We start from the raw sequence: 21902 nt of genomic DNA on the forward strand, positions 1-21902 counted from the left end.
AAAAAGGAATTAGCTTTTTACTAAATTATGTATATTCATAATATATGTGAATGTTTGGCAAGTTAGCAGCGTCTATTACTGGTTATAGAATTAAGACTTTTTGTTTTTTTATTAATCTCTTTTCTTAAATTTTATGTATTGATCATATATGTTTTTTAAAGAAAGAATTTCAATGTAAAATTTCTAAAAGGTTTAGTTCTAATAAAGTTTGTGCATTGTGGCACATATTGAGGAGCATATAGAATGTGGAGTTAAATTATTTTCTGTATTTGATGTAGAATGGTAGGAGCTTCTTAACATTAGGATTAATAGGTAATATTTTCGGAGTTCCCTTCATGGCGCAGTGGTTAACGAATCCGACTAGGAACCATGAGGTTGCGGCTTCGATCCCAGGCCTCGCTCAGTGGGTTGACGATCTGGTGTTGTCGTGAGCTGTGGTGTAGGTTGCAGACGCGGCTCGGATCCTGCGTTGCTGTGGCTCTGGTGTAGGCCGGTGGCTACAGCTCCGATTCAACCCCTAGCCTGGGAATCTCCATATGCCGCGGAAGTGGCCCTAGAAAAGGCAAAAAGCCAAAAAAAAAAAAAGGTAATATTTTCAAGCTTAAAGTTAATATTTTAATCATTTAAAACTTTGCAAAAGGTTTTCAAAATCTTTCTCATCATAGATTTATACATAAAATTTCTTGTCTTCTTTAGATTTTATTTGTCAGATTGTTTAATGTTATGGGTTTAAATAGTATCCATTTAAACATTTCATTTTTAATTGATTTTCTCAACTACTGTTTTTCTCCTTTGGTTTCTTGATTTTTGTGTAACAAACTGTTGACTAAATATGAAGGTTTATTTTTCCATACAGTTTTCTTATGTATAAAAAATAGTTGCGACTTTAAATATCTTTTTCATGTGTTTTGGAACACTGCATAATATTTCCTTAATACATTCACAGGTCAACAGCCACCTGGCCTCTTGATCCACCAAAAGATGAGAAACAAGGGTGGCGACATGTGAGAATTAAACAGATGGGGAAGAATGCTAGTGGACAAACCCACTATCTCTCACTATCTGGATTTGAACTTTATGGCACTGTCAACGGAGTATGTGAAGATCAGCTAGGTAGGTAAAGAGAGGACAGTAGTTTTTTCTAACTTACTAAAACAATTTATAAAAGGTGATTTTGTTTATAGTTCTCTAATTTCTACCTACAGGAAAAGCAGCTAAGGAAGCAGAGGCTAATCTTAGAAGACAGAGACGTCTGGTACGCTCCCAGGTATTGAAGTACATGGTTCCAGGGGCTCGTGTAATCAGAGGCCTTGATTGGAAATGGCGTGATCAGGATGGCAGCCCACAGGGAGAAGGTACCATCACAGGAGAGCTGCACAATGGTGAGTAGGTGCTTAGCATTTGTACCTAGAGATCAAATATTGAAGTAAAATATTTTTCTTTTGTTATTTTGCAGTCATTTATAAATTGAATCATTGTCCCAGGACTATGTAGAAGAACTGATCTATTGATTTTATATTAAAAATGGGAAAATCATTTACATAGAGATAAGGAAAAATTTTAAATTCTTAGGTTTTGACGCAAAACTTATTGCTAATATTTTGAAGTATTTAATAAGCTGGTTTAATATGAATACCCTAAAGACACATTTTCTTATTTTGTGTTCTTTATTATTGTTTATTATTATTGTTTTTGTCATTTATAAGTTTCCATTTATTATCTTAATTTCCTATGCTTTTCTTTATCTTGTTAGCTTGACAGGAATCAGGAAAAAAATTTTTTTGTTCAATCATATGTCACATAGAGGAAAAAAGCATTAATTCAATGTTTCTCAGTAAAGTATAGAACAAAAATTATAGCCTTTTTATTTATTCATAGATTATAAGATATTTCACAGTATTTCTCAGCCTACTAGCTTTTCTTTGGGATATTAAATTTTTGTGTTTTGTAAGGATTATTGTTTAAAATCAAATTCATTTTTGATTGTTGATTGTATAGATTTTAAGGAAGTCTATATCTACTTAATTGCTGTTACCTCCCAAAAGCACCTATAATGGCTAGTTTTTTTCTTATAACTTAAATGGCTGTTATTAGTGGATTTTTTGCCTAATCAGTAGTGGATTCTTACAAATTTTGCCTAGCATTAAAAAAAAGAAGAATAAAATGTTCATATTCTCAATTTACACCAAATAGTGAAAGAGACATAATAAAAGTGACAGTGCTTAGGAGACTGACTAATATTTGATATCTTATATGTGTGATAAAGGCATTTATTTACTTAAACTCTTTGGTTTTACTACAGTTAAGATTCTGTTCCCTAAATTACCTTACTATTAAATACATTTCTGTACAGGTGTACCCTAATTGTAGGTCATTGTCTTCATAGCAAGTTTATTTACAGTGAGTGAACATGTATGTAGCTGCCAAAATTCATAAAAACCAACAGTATTTGAATAACAGTAGTTCCATTCAACTCAAAAATTTCCCCTAAATTGTTTTGACTTTTAAGTGTGTGAGCTAGTTACATATATGTGAGCACTGTCTGTTTTTCTTGGGCTGGAGTCAGGTAAAGCAACTGCATAGAAAAATTGGCATCGTAATTTTAGAATTTAGCATATAAGAAAGGCTTTTTGCTGTTCTGACAAATATAGAGAAGTCGCACCTTAAAAACCTTTATGTCATAGAGGGTTCTTAGCTTTCAAATACTTCAGCCAACCATTTCTAAAAATGGCTAGTTATGCTAATTACATCTTTTTATACTGAAGTTCAGAGTTTTGTATCTATACACTTATAGATGCACACTTTCTAGTTCCCCTTAGTGATCACTTTAAACACATTCTCAAGCATGATGTGAATGGACCACATTTTAAATTATTTTTCACATTATGTCGTCTCTTTCTAAAGAATCTTTATGTTGGTGGGAATATTAATTTTTTAATTTATTCCACAAATATGAGTGCCTCCTATGTAAAGGTACTTTGTTAGGTTTCAGATATACAGTGGTCAACAAAAATGTATGAGCCCAGACTTTCTGGATAAAACAGATAAACATACAGTTACAGATTTCGATAAGTGCAATGAAATAAGTTATCACTATATTTTGTGACCAATTAATACTATGAAATGTAATTTTTATTTGAGATTGGAATGTTTTGAACTTTTCCTTTTCTCATACTTTTCCATGTTGCAGAAGAGATAGTTAAATGTTGGTTCTTCAGAGCTTATTTCAGCATACAGAATAAATTGAGGCATTTGAAATCTCATCTAAACTAGATTATGTAGATTTGGGGCAGTCAGTTTCCTCTCAGACAACTTGTATGCAGATATTCCTTACAGGTAATTCAATATTATTTATACTGCTCTGAGCCTCATCGTAAACATATATGAACTTGGCATGTGTTTGTGCACACATGTGTGCGCATGGGAGTATGTGTGTGTATGGGTAAAGTACTTTTAAACTTTATAAAGACTTATACTTTTAAAAAATATATTTTTTATGTGTTCTTTTTTCCCTGAAGTAGTTAGCTTATAATACTAAAATAAGATTCTAAAATTTAAATTGATTTTCTTTCTAATTAGCTATTTATTATTTTTGGAAGTTAATTTTCATTTAAAAATAATAAGTATTATTTTCCAAGTAGAAGTAAACATAGACTGAATATCAATCATTATGCTTATTAGTTCTTTACGCATTCCTATCTTCATTGTATAGGTTCTATGTAATAAAAGAGCTTAGCATACTTGAAATTTTTTGGTATTATAATTTTCTTGCTTATTCATACTTATTAAACTTAATCATAAGAGAACCAAGTAACCACTTAACTTTGAGAACGCAACCGAAATGCTAACTTAGTGTTATTTGAGCTGGTGACCTAGAATTTCTACAGTGATATTATGAATATTTTGTCTATTATAGGATTTAGCCCAAACTTAGAAATTAATGGTTAAGCCAGCACTTTTTTCTGTAAAGAACATTTGAGCATGTAATCACATTTAGCAACTAAAAAACCTTTTGCTTAGATTTCGTCTCTACTTGCTGAAGTTGCAATATTTTACCATTTTTATCAGTGTTTTTACGGTTTTTATCAGTTCTTCCCCGTAAAAGCTATGCCGGTAGATGTAAACATGACCCTTACATTGTTTTTAAATATCACCAGAACACAGTTCAGAAATAAGAGAAATAAAAGGAAGGATTTAATTTTAGTTGGCAATCCTTAAATGATGAAAAATTCAGAGAAGTACAGCACTGATGAAAAACTGATCCCATGTTGTGGAGCTACTGTCTGACACGCTCCTATCTGCTTTCTGCTGGGTCTCACAAACTCCTGTCCCTTTCCAGGCTGGATTGATGTCACCTGGGATGCTGGTGGCTCAAACTCTTACCGTATGGGCGCAGAAGGAAAATTTGACCTCAAGCTTGCACCAGGGTACGACCCTGATACAGTGGCATCACCCAAACCTGTTTCATCCACTGTTTCAGGCACAACGCAATCATGGAGCAGCTTGGTGAAAAACAACTGTCCAGACAAGACATCTGCTGCTGCAGGCTCCTCAAGTAGAAAAGGAAGCAGCAGTTCTGTGTGTAGCGTGGCCAGTAGCAGCGACATCAGCTTGGGTTCGACCAAAACGGAACGGAGATCAGAAATTGTAATGGAACACAGTATAGTTTCAGGAGCTGATGTCCATGAACCAATTGTTGTTCTTTCATCTGCTGAAAACGTCCCTCAAACAGAAGTAGGGTCATCTTCCAGTGCAAGTACCAGCACCTTAACAGCGGAAACGGGAAGTGAAAATGCTGAAAGAAAGTTAGGCACTGATAGTTCTGTTCGTACTCCTGGGGAGTCTAGTGCAATATCCATGGGGATTGTTAGTGTTAGTTCTCCTGATGTTAGTTCAGTATCTGAGTTGACTAATAAAGAAGCAACTTCACAACGGCCCCTTAGCTCTTCAGCGAGTAACAGACTCTCAGTGAGTTCTTTGTTGGCTGCCGGGGCCCCTATGAGCTCTAGTGCAAGTGTACCTAACCTGTCCTCAAGAGAAACATCTAGCTTGGAGAGTTTTGTAAGGAGAGTGGCAAACATAGCACGGACTAATGCCACGAACAACATGAATCTAAGCCGAAGCAGCAGTGATAACAACACTAATACTTTGGGGAGGAATGTGATGAGCACAGCAAGTAAGTGAGCTTTTCCTTATGGAACCCAATGCTTTTTCCACTCCGAGGGATGCAAAGTAGGATTTCGTATTCAGTGGGTTTTGGGTGCAGTCTTTAACTAGATGATTAACCATTTTATATACAACTATGTCAAATTTAACACTTCGAGAATATGACATTAAGTTCTGTAGAATTGTGATATTCTGATCAGGTGTGATAAAGAACTTCTTATCCTAAATACTAAAATAGTAACACGTTTCTGTTTTTCACTCCTCTATGATAAATCGTTAAGTACTTGCAAGAGGAAATAGATGACTCTTAAACATCATCATAGTCAGTTGAAATCAGAGCATAATACTGGTATAACTTAGGTTCTGAATTGATTTTCGCTTTTGAAAGTTTTTTATTCTACTTTTAGCTCCCAGTGGGTCAAAGTGATTCCCTTGGAAAATATTATTGGGAATCATTTCATTGCCTGTTTTACATATTTAAAAAGCTAGGCTTAACATTTTGAAAAATACTGCTATAAAAACAAGAATTTTTAGTTGGATTTCAGTTGGGTTCCCAAAGTTGTTGCTTTTCAGCCTTTTGATAATTGGTGTTTCATGATCTCATTCTTTTTTCTAAATATGCAGCGTAGTCCTTCTAAGGTTTATACGGTCTTACCCATTTGTACTGATTTGCTTCATTTTTATTTTTAGCTTCTCCTCTTATGGGCGCTCAGAGTTTCCCTAATTTGACCACACCTGGTACTACATCAACAGTGACTATGTCAACGTCCAGTGTTACCAGTAGCAGCAATGTAGCTACAGCAACAACAGTTTTATCAGTTGGTCAGTCATTAAGTAATACTTTAACCACCAGCCTCACATCAACCTCCAGTGAGAGTGACACAGGTCAGGAAGCAGAATATTCCTTATATGGTAAGTTATACTTTAAAATATTGAGATATTTGTACAGTGATGCTTTTGTTACATTTTTCTGCTGGGTTTTTCATGTTTGATTAGAAAAGGATTACTGTCTTCTTTCAAATATGGCATATTCATGTATGTTGAAAAAACTCGCAAGGATATAAAGGACTATTAAGAAATTATCTTTTAGTAAATAGACATCTATGGACTTTTGTGTGGCATCCTTTTTTTGCCTTTTGTCACTAATGATATTTTATTAGGAGAACTATACCAACACATATTTAACACCTTTATAAGAGAAGAATAGAAGTGTGATAGATTAATAAACTTTTTAATGTGGTTATTCTTATACATTGTAATGTAGGAGGAAAAGCACTCCTCCTTTGTGTCTCCTATACTTTCAATACCCTCCTTGTAGAGTGCTTCATTTCTCACACCTCTGACCACTCAATGTATGTGAAGTTTTCCCACATCAACTGGGTATCTTAAAATTTAACTCAATTTGACCCTAACCTACCTACCTGCAGATAGTATCAGATCCTACAAGTCAAAGTGTCAGTTCCACAATACTGCCCACCCCTCACCTTCTTCCCTTTAGAAACTAATCACAAGTCCAGATTGTCATCTCTGCTTCTGACTGACTGGCTATAAATTGGAAGTTCCCACAAGCCCCTCCTTGGGTTGGATTAATTTGCTAAAGTGGCAAAACTCAGGAAAGCATTTTATTTACTGGGTTACCCGTTTATTGCAAAAAGGATGTAACCCAGGAGTTCCCTTGTGGCTCAGCAGGTTAAGGATCCAGCATTGTCACGGTTGCGGCTTGGGTTGCTGCTGGCTCCAGTTCGATCTCTGGTCTGGGAACTTCCATATGCCATGGTACAGCCAAAAAAAAGATATAACTCAGGAACAGCCAGATGGAAGAGATACATAGGGTGGAGTCTGGAAGGGTCCCAAGCACAGAACTCCTATTCCTCTGGAGTTCAGGGCCCCTCCTGGTCTGTCGGTATGTTTGTGTTCACCAAGAAGCTTTCTGAACCCCATCCTTTCAGTTTTTTGGAGGCTTTATGATTTAGACACCATTGATTAAATCATTAGCCATTGGTGACTCAATTTCCAGCTTTTCATCTCCCCAGAGGTCTGAGGGATGGGATGAAAGTTTCAACCCTCTTAATTGTGGTCGATTCCACTAACAACAACTAGGTGCATCTTTAGGGCTTTCTAAAAGTCTCCCTATTAAAATAAATCTAGTTATGAATAACAGAAAGCACTTCTATTGCTCCTGTCACTTAGGGAATTCCAAGAATTTTAGGAATTTAATGCCTAGAACAGAGATGAAGACCAAATTTATTTTCCTTATTATAAATTACAATATTACAATTATTATCAACGTCTTTTGGAAATTATTCTTTATTTGGATAAAATTTGAATTTTTAAAATTAATTTTTGTTTAGAAGGTTTTGTATTTATATTACTATGGCCTCCATGGTATGTAGTCAGAGATAAAACTGTTTGATTCAGTTAAAATATATGTTTCTAATCACCTTATTTTATCTTATTAGAAAGTAAAACTTTTTATGAAAGAAAATATAGAAGCAAATAAAAATCATCTAGTCCCTACCTCCCGGTGATAATCATTGTTGTCATTTGGTACATACCATTTGATGTGTATGTTCTGTCTCTTTTTTTTTTTTAAAAAAAACGTAAAAGATTTTTTCTTTTCCAGACAGCTCTTTTTTACTCAGTACATTTTGAAAATATTTGCACATTGTTCGATCAATTTCTGCAAAATGTGAAGTGACTGCCAGATATTCCTCTGTTTGACTGTATGATCATTATTTAATAAATTCTCCATTTTGAGTATTTAAGTTATAGATTTTCATTACCATCGACATTGCTATAAATGAGCATCCTTGAATTGTATCTTTGTGTATTTCCTTAGGGTAAACACCTAAAAGAGTAATTGTTGAATTTCCTACAAAAAAGGTTGTACTCTCATCATTTTTGTTTTGGGACACCTTTTATCACACATCCTTGATCTCATTGCCTGCTCTTTTTTCAAAATTACTTTCGTTAATTTCAAATTTAAGAAAATGTATATGGGGGTTACCGTCATAACGCAGCAGAAACAAATCTGATTAGGAACCATGAGATTGCAGGTTCGATCCCTGGCCTTGCTCAGTGGGTTAAGGATCTAGGGTTGCCGTGAGCTGTGGTATTGTAGGTCGCAGATGCAGCTCGGATCTGGCATTGCTGTGGCTCTGGTGTAGGCTGGCAGCTGTAGCTCCAATTAGACCCCTAGCCTGGTAACCTCCATATGCCACAGGTGTGGCCCTCAAAAGACAAAAAAAGGAAAATGTATATAAAGATGTATTTTTAGATACTGTTTTATGTATACATTGTTTTAGTGTGTTTTCTTTTTTCTGAAAATGTGCCTTCAGCCACATTCCAAGCCAGAATTGGATCTGATGTCCTATGGTTTTAGGAGAATCATTACATTTCTATTTCTGCTTTATCTGTTAAATATGTATGTAGCAAAATGATGATGATTGTTAAACCGAAGTATTGTAAATTCACTGAATAAGGTTTTCTACTTTATTTTTTTCTCATGGAGGCCCTCTGTTTCTCCCTGTTAATTTGTTAACTTTCAGCTTTAGTTCTAAATCATGTGAGTAATGTTGTGGGTATGCTAGTGGGAAAGACTGTTGAAGAATTAGGTTTCCTAGTTGCCTTTTTAAAATTATTCTTGGGTGATTAAAATTTCCCTTTTAGCATTTCTGAAACTAGAAGACTCTTTGAGGGAGTTGCTATTTGGAGGATCAGAATAACATCTGCTTTATAAAATAATTTCCATATGTGCAGACTTTTGCTGTGTTAAGTTTTGAGGGACATGATTTGATTCTATAATGTCAAATCTTTGAAATAAAGAGCTTTTTAAAATATTCTTACTCTCTAATAAAAAAGGGAAGAAGAAGTAAACAAACCTGACTTCAGTGAATTATAACATAAAGGAAATGGAATTTATAGATGTATCTTCTTTCTTTTAAAAATAAACCAAAAGTGGAATTGATTTATTTTGTGTACTACCACATCAGGTTCATGAGAACCACTACCTAAATTGCCAGATGGCATTTTATGTTAGGAGTAATATATTTCATCAGTTTTTTTTTTTCTTTTTAAGGCCGCAGCTGTGACATATGGAAGTTTCCAGGCTAATGGTCAAATCAGAGCTGTAGCTGCTGGCCTATGCCACAGCCACAGCAAAGTAGAATCTGAGCCACATCTGGAACACCTCACAGCAATACCGGATACTTAACCCACTGGGTGAGGCCAGGCATTGAACCTGCATCTTCATGGATACTAGTCGAGTTACCACCGAGCCACAGTGGGAACTGTATTTCATCAAGTTTAAGATGCCATTAATTGGAGTTCCCTTCGTGGCTCAATGTTGACGAATCCGACTAGGAACCATAAGGTTGCGGGTTCAGTGGGTTAAGGATCCAGCATTGCCGTGAGCTGTGGTGTAGGTCGCAGACACGGCTGGGATCCTGCGTTGCTGTGGCTGTGGTGTAGGCCTGCAGTGACAGCTCCGATTAGACCCCTAGCCTGGGAACCTCCATATGCCATGGGAGCGGCCCTAGAAAAGGCAAAAAGACCAAAAAAAAAAAAAAGCCATTAGTTTTAAGATTATTTTATGTCACTAATGAAAAAATCTTGCCAATTTGGTTATGACTTGCCATTGCTTTTGACACATTTTGATTTCAGAATATTATTAAAGTGTTAAAAAATGTGTACCTTAGCAACTAATTGAATATAGTGTCAGGCCTCTTCCTTCTACCAGCTTTTCCGTAAAAGGTATTGAATTTTTAGCCCTATTTGCATATTAAGAAATTCTATTTGGTTCAGAAATCTGCAAATCCAAGTTACTACCAAAGAGTTATAGATTGTTTTTTGGATGTTCTTTTGGAATGTAGAGTATATACTACTGTCTTTTTATCCATAGATTTTTTTTTTTCCTTCCAGACCCGGTAAAAGCTTCTGCTGTTATAGTCCCATTATTCCTCTTTTTGTTTTCAGTTTCTGTGGGAAACAGTTTCTTGGCATCTTTATTATGTAGGTCAATGTAAATTTGACCTAATCTTCACAGAAGGGTGAAGGGAAGAGATCTAAGGAGGGAAACAAAAAGGATTCAAGTTTATGGAGTTCCCGTCGTGGCTCGGTTAACGAATCCAACTAGGAACCATGAGGTTGTGGGTTCGATCCCTGGCCTTACTCAGTGGGTTAAGGATCTAGCGTTGCCGTGAGCTGTGGTGTAGGTTGCAGACGCGGCTCGGATCCTGCATTGCTGTGGCTCTGGTGTAGGCTGGTGGCTACAGCTCCAATTAGACCCCTAGTCTGGGAACCTCCATATGCCGCAGGAGCTGCCCAAGAAATGGCAAAAAGACCAAAAAAAAAAAAAAAAAAGATTCAAGTTTATTGAACTTTTTTATGAGCTAGATAATTTGGAAAATTTGAAAGATGGTATAGCTAATGTTATTTCATAGGAAATAGGCATTATTTTTAAATAGTCATTATCATTAAGTAATTTACCCGGTCACATAGCTAAACTCAGTTTCTCTGATCAACTTAATTCTGTTCTTTTTCCCTCATGAGATCTTTCTTAGTTTATATTTATGTATTTATTTGTTTATTTTTTAAATGTCCCTCTCCCCTATTAGCTGCAGGAGGGCTTAGACAATGTCTGCTTTGTTTACAACTATTTATAACTGATGCCTAACACAGTTCTTGGCACATAGAAGGTACTCGGCAGATACTTGTTGACAGAGCAAATGATTCCAAAGTGTTCTCTTTCCACCATGTTATGTTTCCTGTGACTTATACAGAGAATAATGATAGAATTGTTATTTTTTAACATACCCCTTATTGTTTGGCCTTTTATATTGTGATTTTGAATATACAGATTTAGTTTATGACCATCCTTTATCTTACATTGTTTTTTGTCATGCTTGTGACTATTTACCGTTGTTACTCATCCCATATGTGTGGTAGTAATAGAAGAATGGGGTCACTAAATGTGGCCTTTATACTGTCCTTTTTGAATTTTACCCTTGTATTATAAAAACAGTACACAAAGTTACTCTGTTATGCTTTGTTAATTGTGTTAAGAGGAAAATGTTGGTTTTGTTTTCTAGATTTCCTTGATAGCTGCCGTGCCAGTACTCTGTTAGCTGAGCTAGATGATGATGAGGACTTGCCAGAGCCAGATGAGGAAGATGATGAAAATGAAGATGACAATCAGGAGGACCAAGAATACGAGGAGGTTATGGTAGAGAGAGTCTCCCATTCTCTTAACTAAGATAGGATGATAGGATAATAATTGAAATGAAGAGAGGAAAAGCAAAGTCTAGATTAAATTTTGAAGCAGGAAAATATAAGTATGAAAAATTTGGTTAATTAAAAACACTTTTGAGAGTTCCCTGGTAGCATAGCAGGTTAAAGATCCAGCATTGTCACTACTGTGGCTCAGGTTGCTGCGGTGGAGTGAGTCTGATCCCTGGCCCCAGGTACTTCCATATGCTGTGGGTGCAACCCCCCACCCAAAGAAAAAGAAAGAAAAGCACTTTTAATCTGAGCATTTATCATATTTTTTGAAAGAAAATAATACATTGGTTATAGTTGAAAAACACTACAATGTCACATGCTAATGTTTTAACAAGTTTACAAATGTGAAAAACTGCACTAATCCTAAAAAATATGATTTTCGTGGTTCTTACACAATAGGTATACTTAGAATTTTTTGGTACCTATTATATTTTGCAAGCAGTATCTATGCGTTATCTCATCAGTCCTTCCTCAGACCTATGAGATAGAGGCATAAAAAACATAATTTGTCCTAACTAATCAGAGTTAAGTAGAAAAGTGGGACCCAAGCTTAGGCAGTATGATCTGGAACTCCCAGTGTTTAACCACTGTGATTATCTTCAAATTGAACTTTTACCTGAAAATGACTTTTATTTTCACTTCTTATATAATTTTTGTTTCCCTTCTTAAAAAATAACTAGATTAAGACTTCTTATAAGTTGAGTTTTAATGGGGTGGAGAACTCTAAATACTTTTAGTATATCAGAAAAAATGCAGAGTATTAGCATATTTCCTGTGAAGGTTAGTATATGATACCTGATGAATTTAAAATGTTCGATTTGGAGTTCGCATCATGGTGCATCAGAAACAAATCTGACTAGAAACCATGAGGTTGCGGTTCGATCCCTGGCCTTGCTCAGCGGGTTAAGGATCTGGCATTGCCGTGAGCTGTGGTGTAGTTCACAAATGCAGCTCAGATTCAGTGTTGCTGTGGCTGTGGTGTAGGCTGGCAGCTGTAGCTCCAATTAGACCCCTAGCCTGGGAACCCCCATATGCCGCAGGTGCGGCCCTAAAAAGCAATGAAATGAAATGAAATATAAAATAAAATAGTTCAATTTGTAGCTTTCTGGAAATGGCTAATCAATATGAAGTTTTCTAATGACAATTTTGGTAGTATGGGTTTATAGTTCAGGTCAAGGCTGAATATGGATATATGTGGGTCAAATAATTAGATATGTCCCTTTCTTATTTCAGATTTTGAGACGTCCATCTCTGCAGCGTCGAGCAGGCTCCCGCTCTGATGTGACACACCATGCTGTCACCTCACAGCTACCACAGGTCCCTGCTGGAGCAGGGAGCCGACCTATTGGGGAGCAGGTAGTATCTTCTCTACACTATTTTTTCTCTTTTCACAGCAAAGCACCAAGTAAAATACCTAGAAAAATTTATAGCAGGGGCAGAAGGGGATCAGGAAGCTACCAAATAAATAGAGTTAACAAAAAGAAATTTGCCTAACTGCTTGGGTATTCCAGATAGAGTTCATGATTGTTCTACTATAATGCCTTTAAGCGTTTCTTACTTGAAACTCCTTCATCTTGGCCGTTGGGTAGCAGTAAACATCTACTAAAATGGTTGATAGCCATTATCTAAGACTAGGTTTTCATAATAGTAGTAGAAGTAATAGAGGTATTATATTAGTCTGTTAGCTGACATTTATTTATCATTAATTACATGTTAGGCACTGTTTACATGTATTAACCAATTCAATCCTTTCAATAATCTTTGAAGTTATTATCAGTCCCTATTTTCAGATGAAGCAATTACTAAAGATCACACATAGAAACTTTGGATCCCAGATAAAAACCCAGACATTCTGGTTCCAGAGCTGTCAGATGTCAGTTTGATTAGTTATAAAAGTTAATTTCAATTAAGTGTTCAAAATATGAGGGCACTATGTGTGTGCATGTAAGTACATATATAATTATTGTTTAGGAATTATGACAGCACATTTACAATATTTACAATTCATTGATCTCTTTTTGTTTACACTAAAAGCAAAGGAGAGGAAAAAATGTTCCTTAAAAAAATTTTTATTACGGAAATTTTCCCACATGCTAGAGGTAGAGAGAATAGTTCTCTTTCTTAGTGAAACCCTAATAACCCACCATTTGGCTGAACAGATCAGCACTTTGTCAAATTTGTTTGAACTACTTGCTTCATAGTAATTTAAAGCAACTCCCAAGCAGTATATCTGTTTTGTATGTAATTCAGTATATAATGCAATTTACACTTTTTTTAGAAAGTTCACAGGAATTTGCAAAGATTGAAAGGTCCTATGTGCCCTTTGTCCAGTTTCTTTCATTGATTACATTTTACATACTTAGAATACAATAGCAAAACCAGGAAATTGACATTGGTACTGTTATGTGTGTGATTCTTTTCATTTTTATCACATGTATAAATGTGTATAAGCACCACTAAAGCCACTTACTTTTGATACACTTAAATCATTAATAGGAAGAAGAAGAGTATGAAACTAAAGGGGGACGCCGGAGAACATGGGATGATGATTATGTGCTAAAGCGGCAGTTTTCAGCTTTGGTTCCTGCTTTTGATCCTAGACCTGGTCGTACTAATGTACAGCAGACAACTGATTTAGAAATTCCGCCCCCAGGTATAATATTTTGGTGTTTGTGATTTAATTTTAATAGATATCAAGTCAAGTAGTACTGTATGGTTTTAAAAGTAATGTACTACTTGTATATGTAGGTTATAAGTAAAAGGTTTCAGGAAAAACTATAATCAGCCACAAATCCTTAAAAAAATGCAGATTTTTTTTTTTTTGGTCTTTTTAGGGCCATACCCGCAGCCTATGAATGTTCCTAGCCTAGGGGTCAAATCAGAGCTTCAGCTGCTGGCCTACACCACAGCTACAGCAATGTCAGATCCAAGCCTTGCCTACAACCTGCACCACAGCTCATGGCAAAACCGGATCCTTAACCCACTGAGCGAGGCCAGGGATCAAACCTGCTTGCACATGGATACTAGTCAGATTCATTTCTGCTGAGCCACGATGGGAACTCCTGCAGATTTTTTTAAAGGAACAAATAAAAGTATTTTAGTTTTTATTGAAGTATAGTTGATTGACAGTGTTTATTAGTTTCTGGTATACAGCAAAATGCTTCAATTATAATACATATATTTATATTCTTTTTCAGTCTTTTTCATTGTGATTTATTAAAGAATACTGAAAACTATTCCCATGTTGTACAGTAGGACCTTGTTATATTTTTTGTATAGTAGTTTATATCTGCTAAAACTACTGAAACTCCTAATTTATCCACTTTATCTGAAACTCCTAATTGATCTATCCCCCGCCCCCTTTCCTCTTTGGTAACCATAGGTTTATTTACTCTGTGAGTCTGTTTCTGTTTCATAAATAAGTTCATTTGTATCATACTTCAGATTCCCCATATAAGTGTTATCATACATTTTTTGTCTTCCTCTGAATTATTTCAGTTAGCGTGATAACCTCTAGAGCCATTTGCTGCAAATGGCATTATTTCATTTTTTTCTATAGGTTAATAGTTTTCCATTGTATATATGTACCACATCTTTTTTGGGGGGGAATTGAAAATTTTGAGCCATCTTTTTATGGTTGTTTTTCTAATAGAATGTATTATTATTAGTATTACTCAGTGCATTTTATAACATTTATAGTTGTACAGTGATCATCACAACCAAATTTTAGAGCGTTTCCATCCCAAACCCTCAGTGCATTCGCCCCACTCCCCAACCTGTCTCCTTTGGAAACCATAAGTTTTTCAAAGTCTGTGAGTCATTATCTGTTCTTCAGAGAAGTTCATTGTGTCCTTTTTTTAGATTCCACATGTAAGTGATAGCATTTGATGTTGGTGTTGCATTGTCTGACTGACTTCACTTAGCATGTACCACATCTTCTTTATCCATTCCTCTATCAGTGCACATTTAGGTTGCTTCCATGTCTTAGCTATTAAATTACAGTATTTTAAAAACATACTGTGTTTTCTACTTGTATAATGTTAAGCAAGGACTCACTTAAAGGTAGATACTTTACTTAAAGGGTCAGAACTGATAAGTATTACTCCTATTCAAATTTTACTTCGGAAAGCTATATGGAAGTTCCTGTTGTGGCTCATTGGGTTAAGAACCCAGCATAGTCTCTGTGAGGATACAGATTCGATCCCTGGCCTTGCTTTGTGAGTTAGGGATCTGGCATTGCCACAAGCTGCCACATAGGTCTCAGATGCAGCTCGGATTCAGTGTTGCTGTGGCTGTGGCGTAGGCCTGCAGCTGCAGCTCTGATTCAGCCCATAGTCCATATGCCGCAGGTAAAGTCATAAAAATAGAAAAGTGAAAAGCTATATAATGGTTTTAGTTATGGCCTCTGGAATCTGTCAGCCTGGGTGACACGCCCTTTCTTAGAACTGTATTTTGGGTGTGGTAGGTACACTAATGGCCTCCCCAAAGATATGTAGCTCCCAACCTCCAGAATCTGTCAATATTGTCACTATAAGGTAAGAAAAGATGTGGTTAAGAATCTTAAGATGGGGGCATTCCCATTGTGGCTTAGCAGGTTAAGAATCTGACTAGTATCCATGAGGATGTGGGTTCTATCCATGGCCTTGCGTAATGGGTTAAAGGATCCAGCATTTGCAGCATATGCTGAAGGTGTGGCCATGAAAAAGTGGAAAAAAAAAAGGAATCTTGTGATGGAAAAATTACCCGAGATTATGGTTGAACCCAGTGTAAATCATTAGTGCTCTCTTTAGACAGAGCAGGAGGGCCAGACTCAGAGAAGGAGGTTGACAAGAAGCAGCAGCAGCAGTTATCGGAATGATGAGGGGCCATGAGCCAAGGAATATGGGAATGCTCTGGATGCTATAAAAAGGCCAGGAAATGAATTCTTTCCTAGAGGCTCCAAAAGGAACAATGCCTTGCCAACCCATTTTAGATTTCTGGCCTCTAGAATTAAAAGTTAATACGTTTGTGTTGCTTTAAACCATTCAGTTTGTGGTAATTTGTTAGAAAAGCAATGGGAATCTATTACTGTGGGCAAATCCCCTAATCTGTGTAAGCCTCACTTTACACAGACCCCATCTCTTATATGGGAGAAATGATAGTCCTTGTTTGACAAGGTAATCGAAAGGATTAAGGTAAAATGTATAAAGCGCATCACATGGTACGTGATGTGTCTCAATGAATATCAGCTATTGTAATCAGTGTATTATTCTTAAAGAAGACTTAAATGTTAAGTGTGGATTGTACTTACTTGATAGATATCTATGTTAACATGAAAGTAAGTACACTTTGTGTTATAATGTGAGGTATGTAATATATAGTGGTGAGAATGGGTATGAATCAAGATGTCCCTAGGTCCCTTCAAAAAGGAAAACGTATTCTAGGGAGTATAAATAAGTACACATTTTTGATAGAGCTTTTTGGCAATACATTTTGTATTTTTATTACTACAAAATTTACTGCCACACTACTACAAAGAAGTTTTAGCTCTGCACCCAGATTTGTATGCATTGATGATTACAGAAGTATTTTCAAAATTTAGGCATGATCTTCATTATGACTAATAACAAGTATGGTTCAATTAAGGTACAAGGTGATGTCATGCAGTGAATAAAGTACTACCCTATAAGACTCGATATGAGGAAAAGATTCCTGAGATTTAAAAAAAAAAAGGCATTCCCGTTGTAGCTCAGTGGAAACGAATCTGACTAGCATCCATGAGGACACGGGTTCAATCTCTGGCCTTGCCAAGTGGCTTAAGGATCCAGCATTGCTGTGAGCTGTGGTGTAGGTCATAGATGTGGCTTGCATCTGGTGTTGCTGTGGCTATGGTATAGGCTGGTGGCTATAGCTCTGATTCAACCCCTAGCCTGGGAACCTCCATATGCCACAGGTGTGGCCCTAAAAAGACAAAAAAAAAAAAGAGTACATCACCAAAGACACCATGAACCTGATTGTATTTGTGTGTGTATTTGCCTCATAACACATTCACTCACTGTGAGCAAAAGGGTTGACAGATCTTTAAAGGAGTGTGTGGTTTTCTCTGGATGTAGGATTATGAATAATTTTAATATTCTTAATTATAAAATACAGTGTTGTAAAATACTCATACAGTTGGCCTGTCTTTCCTAATAAAAACAAGAGATTCTTATAATATGCATAAATTCTACTCTGGTACTCTGTCTTTTAAGTAACCTAGGTGTATTATTCTTATTTTAAAAAAACAAAAATGTTGAAACGTTGAGGCCAGTAGCTGACATGTTTAGCTGATATATGGCGGAAAAGTCTAGATTTCTTGTAACCTTGTCTCCTGGTGCAGTGTTCTTTCTGAACTGCTTTTTAGTGTAATTATTTTTCAAATCTTCCATGTTTTTAGGAACACCTCATTCAGAGCTCTTGGAAGAAGTTGAATGTACTCCATCACCTCGATTAGCCCTCACTTTGAAAGTAACAGGTCTTGGAACAACTCGTGAGGTTGAATTACCACTCACTAATTTCAGATCAACCATCTTTTACTATGTACAGAAACTGCTTCAGTTGTCCTGTAATGGCAATGTGAAATCAGATAAACTTAGGCGTATTTGGGAGCCAACATACACGTAAGAGATTTTAACTTAATATTTTAGTTAGATATTTTCATAATTTATGAGATAAGAATTATTACATTTCTATATTTTGTATTACAAGAACAGAAAAGATTTAGTTATACTTGTTTAAAGGAATAGACAGGAGCATTTTTGACTCCTGATGTAGGAAGATTAAGACTTCTAACTGGAAGGAACTTTAAAAATAACCTGGACTACTTCCTTCTGTAATAATCGCTGAACTCTGATTGGGATTGTGTGTAAAGTAGTAAATATTTTCATTTATTTACTTTGCAATCTGTTAGTTAAGCCTACTTCTCTTTGTTCATTCATTCATTCAACAAATAATTATCTATGACCTTGGGCAAATGTACTCAATATTTGAGGACCTCACTTTTCTAATTTGTAAAATGAGAGTGGTTGTGAGGAATCAATGAATTAATGTATGTAAAGTAGATTCAGTACTGTCTGGAATGTAAATGTGCTCAGTAAGTATTACCTATAATAACATATACTATGATTATATATATAATTGTAACATCATAGTCATCCTTGTATAACTTTTTTTTTTTTTGGTATAACTTTACTTTTGTTAGTTTTTTTTCTGATATTCTGTTAACACCATTGATAATCTTATATAATGTCCAATAAAGTAATCTGGAGCCTTTTGAGATAAAAAAGAACATCATCGTGACATTCTCCCCCTTTCATTTTTTATTGGCATGTAAAATTGATGACAGGAGACAGATGAATAAATAATGTTGATTGCTAAAAAAAACAAAGGAAAAGAAGAAACCAGTAACTGAGATATGTTAATTAGCCTGATTATGTAACCACTTCACAATGTCTTTGTATATCAAATCATCAAACTGTATACCTTAAATATATACAATTTTTAATTGTTGAACATACCCCAGTAAAAGTTTTTATTTAGTTAATTTATTTATTTTTGCTTTTTAGAGCCGCACCCCGTGGCATATGTAGGTTCCCAGGCTAGGGGTCTCATCGGAGCTACAGCTGCTGACCTACGCCACAGCCACAGCAACGTCAGGTCCAAGCCACGTGTGCAACCTACACCACAGCTCACAGCAACGCTGGATCCTTAACCTACTGAGTGAGGCCAGGGATTGAACCGGCAACCTCATAGATGCTAGTTGGATTCATTCCCACTGAAGCATGACGGGAACTCCAAAAGTTTTTAAAGAAAATAAAAATACCTTGACTATACCAAAAAAAAAATACCACATTGGGGCTGGTCTCTCAAGGATCTGGTTCTCCATCAAAATAAATTCAGCATTCCTTAAAGTTCAAAAAAATAAATACATAAAATATAATTTGATCTCAGTTGCCTAACATGAATGTAAGGACTCTTGTTCATTATTCTCATCCTTCTTTCCATCCAGAAACAGATATAGATATATCTCATTTTATTTTTACAACATATGAATTATAGTACAAGATATAGTATATTCATATATTTAAAAGTTCTAGGTTTGATTATGTTTTCTTTGCAACAGTGCTAAATGTATAAATCATAACTTTTTCATTAATATGATTTCTGCTACTTTTCCCTGTGTTTAACACATGAAAATTTTTTCTTATAAACTCCCATGAATTCAGTATTTAATGGGCTAATGAATGACCTTGTTCATATATTTTTTTAAGACTTAAAGCCTTATTGGAAATACTACAAATAATTTGATTTATGAATTAACTTGAATAATATCTTCATATTTAGAATTATGTACAGAGAAATGAAGGATTCTGACAAAGAAAAAGAAAATGGAAAAATGGTAAGTTAATTTTAGAAAATGGATCTTTTTCTTGGCTACTTAGTAATGGAATAGAAAAGCAAAGAAAAACTAACACCGTGTTTCAGTTGAACAATTGCGAGAGAGATCAACATGAGCTTCTTTATGTTAAATGCATGATCTTAAAGCTACATTATGTAATGCATGTGAAATAGCATAGACTTTATAATCAGGACAGACCAACATTTGGTTTTTGCAATTGTAGGGTTGTTGGTCTATAGAGCATGTGGAACAGTACCTTGGCACTGATGAATTACCAAAGAATGACTTGATAACCTACCTGCAGAAGAATGCAGACGCCGCTTTCCTGCGCCACTGGAAATTAACTGGCACTAATAAAAGTATTAGGAAAAACAGAAATTGTTCTCAGCTCATAGCTGCATATAAGGTATATATATTGGCATCAAAATACTATTTTAATTGGGAATGGCTTTATGCTTTGTAGCTTTTTAAATATTCTTAAGGAAGAGCAATTCATGGGGATGAATGAACTAAAAAAATGAAGTTGAATTAACATTGTTAATATACCAATGCTAAAATTTCACGTATGGTTTGTGGCATCAGATCTAAGTACATAGTTTTAACTGTGGCTTATAGTGGTTATATTTTATTTGACGATTTCATTGGTTTAGAACACATGGAGTTTTTGCTTGAGCGATACTGTTTTTATTTTAAAAAGAAGGCAGTTCTTTGAAAAATGCCAGCCTTTTCACATTAATACTAATAGAATGATACATTGTTTTTCTTAAAAATGATTAATGGCTAGTTTTCCTAATTGTTTCTATAGGACTTTTGTGAACATGGAACTAAGTCTGGGTTAAACCAGGGGGCCATTTCTACTCTTCAAAGTAGTGATATTCTTAACTTGACAAAAGAACAACCTCAGGCCAAAGCAGGCAATGGACAGAATTCTTGTGGAGTAGAAGACGTCCTTCAGCTTCTGCGTATTCTGTATATAGTTGCAAGTGACCCTTATTCAAGAATATCCCAAGAAGGTCTGTAAGAAGCCCTGTTTGATTTCTATGGCATTTTTAAAAGCAAATCAGTTTATATTTTTACTAATTTTATTACTTTTACAGAAGGTGATGAGCAGCCTCAGTTTACTTTTCCACCAGATGAATTCACTAGCAAAAAAATCACAACAAAAATTTTGCAGCAAATTGAGGTAATAAAACTAGACAGTTGAACTCTTCAATCTTTTGGACTTTGAAAGTATTCCCTCTGCTTTCTTTTATACCTCCCCCCATCTCTCCTATTAAGAACTGCTCCTTGGAGTTCCCGTCATGGCTCAGTGTTTATCGAATTTGACTAGGAACCACGGGGTTGCAGGTTCAATCCCTGACCTTGCTCAGTGGGTTAAGGATCTGGCGTTGCTGTGAGCTGTGGTGGGGGTTGCAGACTCGGCTCGGATCCCGCGTTGCTGTGGCTCTGGCGTAGGCCAGCGGCTACAGCTCCGATTCGACCCTTAGCCTGGGAACCTCCATATGCCATGGGAGCGGCCCAAGAAATGGCAAAAAGACCAAAAAACAAAAAACTGCTCCTTTATGTCTTTTAAAATAATTGTCTTAAGACATTGTTATTTGTGAATTTGCAGGAACCATTGGCATTGGCAAGTGGCGCTCTTCCAGACTGGTGTGAACAACTAACCAGCAAGTGTCCTTTTCTAATTCCATTTGAAACTAGGCAGCTTTACTTCACATGTACGGCGTTTGGTGCATCCAGGTAGGAAGTGTTCTTTTTATATTTATGAAATAAATGGTTCATTCTTTTCTTTCTTTTCTTTCTTTCTTTTTCTTTCTTTCCTTTCTTTCCTTTCTTTCCTTCCTTCCTTCCTTCCTTCCTTCCTTCCTTCCTGTCTGTCTGTCTGTCTGTCTGTCTTTCTTTCTTTCTTTCTTTCTTTCCTCTCTCTCTCTCTCCCTCCCTCTCCCTCCCTCCCTTCCTTCCTTCCTTCCTTCCATTTTTTTGCTTTTTACGGCCACACCTGTGGCATATGGCAGTTCCCAGGCTAGGAGGGATCGAATCA

General features: G+C 35.8%; 1 protein-coding gene across 5 annotated transcripts in view; it reads left to right on the forward strand.

Annotated features, from left to right (window-relative positions):
* Positions 1-21902, forward strand: part of HECTD1 (HECT domain E3 ubiquitin protein ligase 1) — a 103952-nt gene that overhangs the window by 70229 nt on the left and 11821 nt on the right. Inside the window, exons 23-35 of one of the 5 annotated variants that reach the window (XM_047794463.1) lie at positions 947-1113; positions 1206-1382; positions 4340-5176; positions 5857-6078; positions 11256-11389; positions 12679-12801; positions 13942-14098; positions 17861-18083; positions 19807-19861; positions 20085-20267; positions 20667-20874; positions 20959-21044; positions 21474-21601. In XM_047794463.1, coding sequence (XP_047650419.1) covers positions 947-1113; positions 1206-1382; positions 4340-5176; positions 5857-6078; positions 11256-11389; positions 12679-12801; positions 13942-14098; positions 17861-18083; positions 19807-19861; positions 20085-20267; positions 20667-20874; positions 20959-21044; positions 21474-21601 — 2700 coding nt within the window. The remainder of the gene's footprint in view (positions 1-946; positions 1114-1205; positions 1383-4339; positions 5177-5856; positions 6079-11255; positions 11390-12678; positions 12802-13941; positions 14099-17860; positions 18084-19806; positions 19862-20084; positions 20268-20666; positions 20875-20958; positions 21045-21473; positions 21602-21902) is intronic. The other 4 variants (XM_047794464.1, XM_047794466.1, XM_047794467.1 and 1 more) reach the window with 4 other exon arrangements.

The sequence above is a fragment of the Phacochoerus africanus genome, chromosome 9, assembly GCF_016906955.1.
Source record: "Phacochoerus africanus isolate WHEZ1 chromosome 9, ROS_Pafr_v1, whole genome shotgun sequence".
NCBI lineage: Eukaryota > Metazoa > Chordata > Mammalia > Artiodactyla > Suidae > Phacochoerus > Phacochoerus africanus.